Source organism: Thamnophis sirtalis, unplaced genomic scaffold, assembly GCF_051295495.1.
Source record: "Thamnophis sirtalis isolate CommonGarterSnake01/CBP01778 unplaced genomic scaffold, rThaSir2_p1.2 scaffold_3, whole genome shotgun sequence".
NCBI classification, from domain to species: domain Eukaryota; kingdom Metazoa; phylum Chordata; class Lepidosauria; order Squamata; family Natricidae; genus Thamnophis; species Thamnophis sirtalis.
The window spans coordinates 12,838,709-12,850,037 of NW_028261383.1; the positions used below are offsets into that span (position 1 = coordinate 12,838,709).

Consider the following 11,329-nt stretch of genomic DNA (forward strand, 5'->3'; position numbering starts at 1 on the left):
TCTTCGGCTTTGAAATGGAGATGAGCACTGCCCCCTAGAGTCAGGAACGAGTAGCACACGTGCAAGAGGAACCTTTACCTTTAAAATATTTACAGGTTAACCAGGTCTAACCCAGCCACTAGCAACATGGATTAACTTCTGTCACACTGTCGTGAGGTCCTCAGCTGTGCACTGATCAGGACACAAAGGGAAGGTACCGCAGGCATATGTGTTGTTGTCTCTGTGTTGCCACAATCGCAAATACATTAAAAAAATAATAAAACCCAGAAAGGAAAAAGCAACCACACATCATCGCACTTAGTAGTTTGAAAGCATGTAACAATGCAAGTAGAAAAATTTGGTGGAAGGTAACAGCGTTCTGTGCTCCTTCGGTTGAATCATGCCGGCCACATGACAACAAAGACGTCTTCAGATAGCGCTGGCTCTTCACCTTTGAAACAGAGATGAGCACTGCCCCCTAGAGTCGGGAACGACTGGCACATGTGTGGGAGGGGAACCTTTACCTTTACCTATACATTTATTCTTGTTTTTCAAGCATATTGACTTTGACCTTGACTTTTATTTGCGGTTTTGGCTATCAGGGTAGCGTTATCAGCAAAGCGCAGATTATTGTTGTTTCTTCCTCCTAAATTTGAACTTCTTCCGCGCTCAGCGGGGGAAAAAAAACAGCAAAACCCAAGTATTGGACCACGCAGCCAACGGCTGAAAAGAATGTCCTCGCGTCATCTGTTGCTAAGTAACTTCCGTTACGGAGGTTGACTGCGAGCGGGGATTTCCACGGCCAACCGTGGAGAAGCTTAGTGGCGCCCTCTGGAGGGGGAGAGATGCGACGAGCGGCAGTGGCGGGAATCTCTGCTTTTTCTAGGAAAGATGACGACACTCAGAAAATTGGCGGGGGGGGGTGGACTAGTGAAAGCGGGGAGTAGTGTGAAGGGTTGAAGCACTTGGCTTGGGACAGATCGACTTGGAGAAAGTCTGTGCGGTCGATAAGAGTCGATAATAACGGCACACGATCAATGAATCTATCCGTCGATGGATCGATCGATCAGTTTGCCTCCAGAGGTTGTGCGCTTCATCACTGGAGATTTTTAAGAAGAGACTGGACAAACACGTGTCTGAAAGGGTAAAGGGTCTCCTCTTGGGCAGGGGGCTGGACTAGAAGACTCCAAGGTTCCTTCCAGCTCTATTCTGATTGATCCCTCAATCGATCCCCTCTTTTGTGGCGGAGACTGGAGACCCCCCCTCGCTCTTCAGACCCCGAGATAATCGCCCCCGCTTTAAAGTGATGGAGGATTTGCGAATTATCAGCTCTATTCGTGGTGCTTCGTGTGAACGACTTACGTTTCCTTCTTCTTTCCCGCCACAAGCAAAGCTGTGCTTGCGGAGATGCGGGAGATCAGCTAGTCAAAACTCAGGTTGCCTGGGTAAAGCCTACAACAGCCATTTCCAGATGGGTCGGACTAGGAAGTCCATGGTGCGCTGACGGGGCAGGATCACATGCCTATCCCCCTCCCAGACGCGGTCTGACTCCCGACACGGAGTAATGGACAGACGCGAGGATCCATACAGACAGTCAAGACACCAGAATATAAACTTGAGAGCAAAGCCCACTCCTTATGAGCGCTGATAATGTTACCTAGTTGGGTAGTGAAACGTCTGCAAGGAAACAAGAAAGCCAAGAGAGGACCAAGGTCCTTTCATGTCAACTCCGAGCTACAATATAATGTGAACATAAACGGAGAGCAAACCCCACTCCTTATCAGCACTGATGTTGTTACCTAGTTGGGTCATGAAACGTCTGCAAGGAAACAAGTCAGCTCAGAGAACCCCGAGAACCCCACACGTGAGGATCTGCCTGGATTCAAAGCGCGGGCATGCAAGCAGTTGCGGGGTTCAGCATCCCCCCCCCGGAACCCCTTACTTTAGGTCCCTCCCCCCCCCACGTCTCCTTTCTGCTCGTGGACGTGGGCAGCCCTGTCCCTCTAAGGAACGGGGGGGATGTCCTTCCCCTCCTTAGCCGCGCCTCTCCAAGGGCGCCTTTGCCCGGCCCACGCGTGGGGCGAGGAAGGGACAGGCGGAGCCCCACAAGTGCGGCTTTCGCTTTCGCCGCGCCGGTGAGGAAGCGGAGGCAATGGCGCTGCTGGATGTTTGCGGACTGTCTGGCTTCGGCGACTGGGACTCGCCTCTGGCGGGAGGGGCGGCCGCCGCCGGACCCCGCGAAGGGCTCTCGCACTACGCTTTCGGGGTGCGGGAGCCCCAGATGGCCGTGCTCCCGGGGATGCAGGTGGGGCCGCGGGAAGGGCCGGATAGAGGGAGGGACAGACGGACGGAGGGAGGGCGCAGACAAAGAGTGGAGGGTCAGGCGTGGAGCAAAGTGCACCTGAGCATATGCAGAGCCCCCCCCCCCCTCTCGCCGGATTGTTTGGCGCGGTGCCCAGAATGGGGCGTCAATCTTCTCGGGCAGCAGTTTTCTCCGGAGGGAAATCCCCCCCAAAACGTTAAACGATGGGGAGAAGTGGGGGGGACGGGACGGGACTCGGGCCCGATCTTGAGTCCCGGAGAAGGTTTTGCTGGGCCGCCTCTCGCCCTTTTCCCATGGAAGGCAAAGAAAGGGTCGATCTTGGCTCAGGTTTGGGCCAAGGTTATGGGTCTGTGTGGTTGTGCGGCCGGGCGGAAGAAGGCGAGAGAGAGGGCGCACCCACCGAATGGCTGTTGGGACGTGGGGCAAAGTGCACCTGAGCATATGCGGAGTGCTCCCCTCCTCGCTTGCCTCCTGCCCGCATTGTTTGGCTTGATGCCCAGAATGGGACATCCGCTTTCTCCGGGCAACAGTTTTGTCTGGAGAAAAAAATCCCTCCAACAACTTTTAGCGACCGGATGACGTTTGTGTGTGTGTGTGTGTGTGTGTGTGTGTGTGTGTGTGTGTGTAGGGGGGGGCGAAGGAGGAAGGGGCGGACTTGGGGCCCGATTCTAAGACCCGGAAAGGATTTTGCTCGGCCGCCCCCCCCCCCCTTTTCCTACAGGAAGGCAAAGGCAGAGCCGAGATTTGTGTGGTTGTGCGGCCAGGCACAAGGGAGGAGGGAGGTGTACCCAGAGAGTGGCTTTTGAGAAGTGTGGCAAAGGGCATCTGAGCCTATGCAGAGGGCTTCCCAACTCGTCCAGTTCTGATCTAGTGCTCAAAACAGGACATGCACCTCCTTGGGGCAGTAAATTACCTCCCCCCCACCCCAAAAAAACCTTTTAGCATCTGGATGACTGTAGGGAAAAAGAAGTGTGTGTATGGGGGGGGGGGGCTTGGCCCGTTTCTGAGATGGGGCAGACCTCCCTCCCTTTTCCCATGAAAGGCAAAAGAAGGTTGTGGGTCTGTGTGGTTGTGTGTCTGTGGTTGTGCGGCGGGGCAGAAGAAGGAGGGAGGGAGGGCGCTGTGCACCCAAGGAATAGCTTTTGAGACATGCATCAAAGGGCATCTGAGCATATGCAGAGAGCTTCCTCCCCCCTCGCCCTTCCCATTTTGATCTGGTGCCCCGAATGGGACATGCACCTCCTTAGGGCAGTAAATCTCCCCCCCCCCCAAGCTTTTAGCACCCGGATGACGGTGGGAAAGCCGGGGGGGGGGGGGGCGCTTGGGCCAGATTCTGAGCCCTGGGGAGGCCTTTGCTTAGTTGCCTCCTGCCTTTTTCCTATTGGAAGGCAAAGGAAGGGTGGAATGTGGCTCAGGTTTGGGCTGAGGTTGTGTGTCTGTGTGGTTGTGTGATTGTGCAGCCAGGCAGCAGGAGGAGGAAGGGCGCTGTGCCCCTAAGGAACAGCTTTTGAGACATGCGTCAAAGTGCTTCTGAGCGAATACAGAGAGCTTCCCCCCCCCTTCGCCCTTCCCATTTTGATCTGGTGCCCAGAATGGGAGACCTTCTTCCTTGGGGCAGTAAATCCCCTCCCCCTCAAAAAAACTTTTAGGGCCTGGATGACGGTGGGGAAAAGGAAGGGGGGGATTGGGCCCGATTCTGAGCCCCCGGGGAGGCCTTTGCTTGGCTGCCTCCCACCCTTTTTCCACTGGAATGCAAGGACTGAACTTGGGCCAAGGTTGTGGGTCTGTGTGGTTGTGGGTGTGTGCCAGAAGAAGCTGCTCTTCCCGCTGGCAGAATGGAGCAGCAGAGGGTTCTCTGCCTCCCTGATCAGGACCCTTCTCGCCTTCCCTCCCCCTCCTGCAGCCCACCGAGGTCCTGAAGAGCCTCTCGGAGGCCAGCGGCTCCCGGTTCGAGCCGGTCCACGGCACCACCACTCTGGCCTTCACCTTCCAGCATGGAGTCATCGTGGCCACTGATTCCCGGGCCTCCTCTGGCAGCTACATCAGTGAGCAATTCCGTGGTTTGAAGAAGAGGGCTGGATAGGGTGGAGGAATCAAGTCAGTAACAGTAACAGAGTTGGAAGGGACCTTGGAGGTCATCTAGCCCAACCCCCTGCTCAAGCAGGAGACCTGTACTAGGGATTCGAACCAAACTGCCAACCTTTCCGATCGACAAAAATAAGTTTTTTTTATTTTTTTCATTTTTATACAAATAATGACATGTATACCCTTACATCATAACCAACACAGATTTGTATTATTCAATATTCTTACCATCAACCCCCAAAGACTAACATTTGCTTTTCTGCTTTCCATTACACCATATTTATACCCTACCCATCACTTTCTTGCCGTTTCTCCCTCTGTCCTCCACCCTACCTCCTTTCTTCCCTCCATCATCCTTCTCTTCTCTATGTCCCCTTCCTCTCTCCTTCTCCTCTCTCTTTTCCATTCTTTCTCTCCTCCTCTTTCCCTCCTTGTCTACCCCCTCTCAATACCCCTCTTGTCTCCCTTCTCTCTTCCACTCTCTTCATCTCGTTTGCATGGTATATTTCAGCATCTGAGCAGGCTCCATTTAATGTTGATGATATTAGTAGTTTCATTTCAATAAACATCTTTCATATTAATAAATTTCATATATCCTCCTCCTTTTAAAAACAAAGTATACATATATACAGTTGCAAGAAAAAGTATGTGAACCCCTTGGGATTACGTGGAGTTTTGCATGAATTGGTCATAAAATGTGCTCTGAACTTCATCTAAGTCACAACAATAGACAAACACAGTCTGCTGAAAATAATACTACACAAACATTAGATGTTGCCATGGTTTAATTGCACATAACATGTAAACATTCACAATGCAGGGAGGAAAAAGGCTGTGTTTGTCTATTGTTGTGACTTAGATGAAGTTCACAGCACATTTTATGACCAATTCATGCAAAACTCCGCGTAATCTCAAGGGGTTCACATACTTTTTCTTGCAACTGTAGCAATTACATTTTTATCCCATGCCCCAGGCTTATTTTTTGGCCAAAATGTGGGCCTGGTTACAATTTCCAGCTATTCTTATAATAATATTGTATAGCATACATCATTACATGCCCCAAGTTTTTAGTTCTCGCTTTTATAATCTCAGTTATTTTTTTCATTAAAATATATATTTCAAGTTCCCCCTCCATTCCCCTCCCCCATATCTTTATGTAGCTTACATTTGATTAGCTCAGTTACAATCTTTACTACTCAATGCTTATTACAATTCCATTACTCTGCTATAGAACATGGCAGGCAATACGCTCCTCATTTGTGATTACACGACTTTTCTTGCCACAGTTGTTTCCGATTTCACGTTTTTATTGAGCGATAAGATATTCTTGCCACAGTTGTTAAGCGAGCCACTGCGGTTGATCAGTTAGTAACCTGGTTGTTAAGTGAATCAGGCTTCCCCGTGGACTTCGCTGGTCAGAAGGTCGCAAAAGGGAATCACACCTGACCCAGGGGTCATAAATACGAGCTGGTTGCCAGAAGGATGCTGCAAAGCTTGTAAACCTTTTAGTAAATTTGCTCTGACTGAAGAACTGAACGGAAGGACAGAAGAAGTCCTGAAGGAAAACTGAAGGACTGAAAGAAATCCTCCACCATCTAGTTAGAACTGAAGAAGCTTCTTGGATGAGAAGCGAAACATCTTCAAGGAAAAACTTTTGAGAAAAGCACTTTTAGCCTGGTAGAGTTTTTTTTCAGGCAAACAAATATTATGAAAAGGCTTTGTGCCACTGTAGGTCACTCCATCAGATGCCGCTTAACTCCTCCACATGCAGTTGGCAAAAGCAGATAAATGCCTTTTTATAGAAAACTCTTGTGTTCCTCCTGATTTGTGGTGGGGTAAATTATCTTGTCAAGCTGCCCAACAGCAGCGCTTGAGTGGGCCTAATCTGCTCTTCCTGTCTTCCTTTCCGCCTCCTACGCAGGTACTTTGCAGTTCAACAAGGTGATTGAAATCAACCCTTACCTGCTGGGCACCATGTCTGGATCTGCGGCCGATTGCCAATATTGGGAGCGTCTCCTGGCCAAATACTGCAGGTAGGGATCTGATGCTGGTGCTTGATAGGCTGCAGCTGGTCAGAGAAATGATGTAGAGTCTCTTGCTTGAGCAGGGGGTTGGGCTAGATGAATTCAAATTCAAATTCAAATTTAATGAATTTATATGCCACCCAATCCCAAAGGACTCCGGGCGACTTACAGAATAAAACTCTAAAAAAGATAAAGCTTAAAAATAGGGAAGAGAAACAGATTAAAAAAAGAACACGTCATGCACTCAATCTAGGCGAGGCTGGACCTCATTCATGAGGTCAACAGCCCCAGGCCTGCCGGAATAGCCAGGTTTTAGTAGCCTTTCGGAAGGCCGAGAGAGTGGGAAGGGTCAGGATCTCTGGGGGTAGGTCGTTCCATAGGGTCGGAGCAGCTACAGAGAAGGCCCTCCCCCGAGGAGTCGCCAGCCGGCATTGTCTGGTCGACGGCACCCGGAAAAAGCCCATCCTGTGCGATCTTATCGGCCGTTGGGAGGTTTGTGGCAGAAGATGACCCACAAGGTCCCTTCCATCTCTGTCTATTCTATTCTATTCTATTCTATTCTATTCTATTCTATTCCGAATAAGAATGAGAATGGAATGGAATAGACAGAGATGGAAGGAACCTTGTGGGTCATCTAGTCCAACCCCCTGCTCAAGCAGAAGACCCTATACCAGTAATGGTGAACCTTTTCGCCACTCACGGAAACTAACTTAACAACTAACTTAACAACTGCAGTGATTTGCTTAACAACCGTGGCAAGAAAGGTCGTAAAATGGGGCAAAATTAACTTAACAACTGTATCACTGAGCAATTGAAATTTTGGGTTCAGTTGTGGTTGTAAGTCGAGGACTATGTGGAGATCTAATTTAAATTAAGTTCCTTTGATCTGAGGATTGCAGTTGCCTTTAATATTTTCCCTTCCATTAGATTAAAGAGGGCAATTTGATGGGAATGTTCAGAGAGGCCCTACAAATCTCACCAAAGCTTTGGATCTTTCTTTGGGCAACCTTGGCTCAGCGTAAAGCCAGAGGCTGAAGACCTGGGGAGAGACGAAAATATCTTGGGGGTGGGAGAGACATGGGGTAGGAAGACAGACCCTCTTCCTCTGACCCTGCCTTCCTTCTGCCCTCCCAATGCAGACTCTACTTCCTTCGGAACAAGGAACGGATCAGCGTCTCGGCTGCCTCCAAGCTCTTGGCCAACATGCTGGTCGAGTACCGGGGCATGGGACTCTCGGTCGGCAGCATGGTGTGCGGATGGGACAAGAAGGTAATGACTGGCAGGGAGGGCAGGAGGGAGAACAGATGAGCCAGGGGACAGGAGGAGGGGAAGGGAAGGGCAGAGGAAGGGAAGAGAAAGGAAGGGAAGAGAAGGGAAGGGGGAAGGAAGGGGAGAAAGGAAGAGAAAGGGAGAGGGAGGGGAAAGAAAGAAAAGAGAAGGAAAGCAAGGGAAGGGAAAGAGAAAGAAGAGGGAAGGGTGGGGAGAGGAAGGGAAGAGAAAGGAAGAGAAAGGAAGGGGAGGGGAGGGGGAAAGAAGGAAAGAGAAAGGGAGAGGAAGGGAGCGGAAAGAAAGGGAAAGGAAAGGGAGAGAAAGAGAAAGCAGACTCTTTGAAGCATTCTAGCAAAAAAAATCAATAGTCAGGTGGGTTTTTAGGCATCAATTCGGAAGAGAGGGTTGGGGGCTATCTGATACCCCAGAGTTGCCAAAAGTGGGGTCCACACACAGCCTAAAGGATCACCCCTTATGAGCCCCAGAGTCAAAGGGTGAGCCTTTTCAGTTTTAGGAGGGGGGAGAGTTACAGGATTTTTTTAGAAGGTTAGGATGGCTCTCCAGGTCTTGTCTTGGCAGCAATATAGAAATGGTTTTTTTTAGACTGTTTTTTTTTCTTTTGGGAATGTTTTATCCCACATTTATTATTTTTTATAAATAACTTAGGTGTTAGGTGGCAAACATACCTAACACTCCTTTCGTCTCCTATTTCCCTCACCACAACAGCCCTGTGAGGTGGGTTGGGATCAGAGAGTGTGACCGGCCCAAGGTCTCCCAGCTGGCTTTCGTAGCTAAAGCGGGACTAGAACTCCCAGCCTCCTGGTTTCTAGCCTGGTGCCTTCATCACTTTGCCAAATTGGCTCTGTTTTTACTTTTCCTTCTCAGTCTAGCCCGGAAATTTCTTAGTGGTCTCCCATCCAGAACTAATCGGACCCAACCAAGGTTCAGCCTAGTTTGGCCAGGCACTGCTGTGGGTTACTGTTAAACCTGGTTGTCTTCTGCCCATGTTTGGAATGTAACCCTCAACCACATCTTGGAACAAGGAGTGAAGGGGCTGCTCTGTGGCCAGGGCTGGGCTACAGAGTCCCTCAGGGAAAGCAACCGAAGGCAGAGCTGAAGAGAGTCACAATTCCCTCCCTTTTCCAGGGCCCTGGTCTGTACTACATTGATGATGCAGGAGCCCGGCTGAAAGGACCCCTTTTTTCCACGGGAAGCGGAAACACATACGCCTACGGAGTCCTGGACAGCGGCCATCGGCCTGACCTCAGCGTGGAGGAGGCCTACGACCTTGGCCGAAGGGCCATCTGCTATGCCACCCATCGTGATGCCTACTCTGGTGGAGTAGTAAACAGTACGTTTCAATACAATACAATACAATAGCAGAGTTGGAAGGGACCTTGGAGGTCTTCTAGTCCAACCCCCTGCCTAGGCAGGAAACCCTATACCGTTTCAGACAAATGGCTATCCAACATCTTCTTAAAGACTTCCAGTGTTGGGGCATTCACAACTTCTGGAGGCAACTTCTGTTCCACTGATTAATTGTTCTAACTGTCAGGAAATTTCTCCTAAGTTGCTTCTCTCCTTGATTAGTTTCCACACATTGCTTCTTGTTCTGCCCTCAGGTGCCTTGGAAAATAGTTTGACTCCCTCTTCTTTGTGGCAACCCCTGAGATATTGGAACACTGCTATCATGTCTCCCCTAGTCCTTCTTTCTATTAAACTAGACATATCCAGTTCCTGCAACCGTTTCCCAAGCACCCATTGGATTCTTTAGGCATCCTGTGTCCCCAAGCATTGGAGGGTATGTGTATGTGTGTAGAGGCTAACTTTGCAGTGTTCCTTACTGACTTTCTACCAACTTCTGTGTCCTCCAGTGTATCACATGAAGGAAGATGGCTGGATCAGGGTCGGGCGGACAGATGTGAGTGACCTGTTCCACCAGTATTCAGAGGAGAAGAAGTGAGATGGGCACATGACCACAAGCATGGAGAACGTCTGATACTCAGGGCTGGCAAAGAAGAACGGGATGGGGCACCGTCCCCACTCTTTTCACGGGGCAACAATAAACCACATTTGAGCTCATTTTTCTTTCAGCTCTGATTTGTAATTTAAAAGTTTTTGGGATGTGTAGGAAGCCCTCCCCCGCCCAGAGAATGAAACATTTTGGGTAATAATAAAAGATGCAGAATATTATATTTCCCCAAAAGAGAAATGGAGAAACATGTTGTTAAAGGCAGAAAGCAGCCCCAGTTTCCTGCATAGTAAAACAACCTCCAGCATCTGCCTGAAGTTTGTATTGGGATATTTTGTATTCATTCAGGAACTCTGGGCGAATCCAGTGGTGGATTCAGCCAGTTCGCACCACTTTGGGAGAACCGGTTGTTAAATTTCTGAGCAGTTTGGTGAACCGGTTGTTGGAAGAAATCATTAGGGCAGAGAACGGGTTGTTAAATTATTTGAATCCCACCACTGGGCCAATCTGTTCACAAACAAAACATATTGATGTGATTAAGAATTTACATCTCCCATCCAAATTCTAAGAACAGGACAGAACCTCTAGGACATAATAGGATTAACCCACCACCATTGAAATAGCAAAAGACACAAAAGCTCCTTCATGGCACAATCTCAAGAAAGCTCAAACTTCACAGAAACCTATAAAGATCCATCCACGCATTCAGCAATTTTGTCAGCTGCTCCAGAACTACATGCTGGTGTCAGTTCTGCTCATCAATAAACAGTCCTTCTTTCCAATCGGCCTCCATTTTATTCCCAGCACTTTTCACCCGGCTTGGAACCAGATTGGATTTTTCTTCCTACAGATGTCTGAATAAGAATTCATCACTTGGATAGTGAAAAATAAAATCAGTATTATTGGAAATTCCTGCTTTGAATCTTTAGAGGGAGCTCAGATTTTTATTCCTACTAGCCCCCCCACCCATTCCCAGCTGCGTTAAACAGGGGTTTTCCTCCACAGATTCTATCCGCAAGGATATCCCTGGCAAATTGCTCAAGTGTCACGCCTGATGAGTTCAAGCAAGTGAGGAAACACTGAACCGCAATTGAAAATAATCCATGTTTAAAAATAGAAGGCAGAGCTGGGGAAGAGTGGATTGGCAAGTGATCAAAGAACAAGAGGCAGAGAGCAAGCGTTCTCTGTGGGGAAAAATAAATGTGGCTCCCTGAGGAAACATGATTACAAAGATGCATTTTTAATTGTGTATAATTTGTTCCTCACTTCTTGTTCTCGCTTCTAAATCCTCTAATAAGGCTTTATTAATGCCACTCTATAAAGCCTTAGTAAGACCACACTTCAGTGGTGGGTTTCAAAAATTGTTGGAACCTACTCTGTGGGTGTGGCCTCCTTTGTGGTAGTGGCTTGCCACCCATGTGACCAGATATGAAATTATGAATTAGTACTTAGGTCGGTCCAAGTAGCTATTCAGAAACTCTGGCATTGAAGCATGCAAGTCTTAAAGCTGTCAAGTTTCAAGATCCTTGCAGGTGGGGGTTTCAAAATTTTTGGGAACCTCTTCTGTAAGTGTTGCCTGCTGTCCGAGTCCACTGGTGGAACCTCTTCTAACCGGTTCGGTAGATTTGACGAACCGGTTCTACCGAATAGGTGCGAACTGGTAGGAACCCACCTCTG

At 49.0% G+C, this 11,329-nt stretch overlaps 1 protein-coding gene across 1 annotated transcript; it reads left to right on the forward strand.

The window, feature by feature from the left end:
- The first annotated feature begins 2,080 nt into the window (after positions 1-2,080).
- PSMB8 (proteasome 20S subunit beta 8) lies at positions 2,081-9,762 on the forward strand. The gene is made up of 6 exons (XM_087711331.1): positions 2,081-2,284; positions 4,206-4,347; positions 6,309-6,420; positions 7,551-7,680; positions 8,827-9,031; positions 9,555-9,762. Exons 1-6 carry the CDS (start codon positions 2,132-2,134, stop codon positions 9,641-9,643), a joined length of 831 nt encoding a protein of 276 aa, XP_087567457.1. The 5' UTR covers positions 2,081-2,131; the 3' UTR covers positions 9,644-9,762.
- Positions 9,763-11,329: the final 1,567 nt, after the last annotated feature.

Bases quoted from the DNA above. Each gene is read 5' to 3' on its own strand.
- PSMB8 (XM_087711331.1), top strand. From the start codon at position 2,132: ATGGCGCTGCTGGATGTTTGCGGACTGTCTGGCTTCGGCGACTGGGAC. The intron at 6,421-7,550 runs GTAGGGATCTGA...CTCCCAATGCAG, and splicing joins CTCCTGGCCAAATACTGCAG to ACTCTACTTCCTTCGGAACA. The intron at 9,032-9,554 runs GTACGTTTCAAT...TGTGTCCTCCAG, and splicing joins CTCTGGTGGAGTAGTAAACA to TGTATCACATGAAGGAAGAT.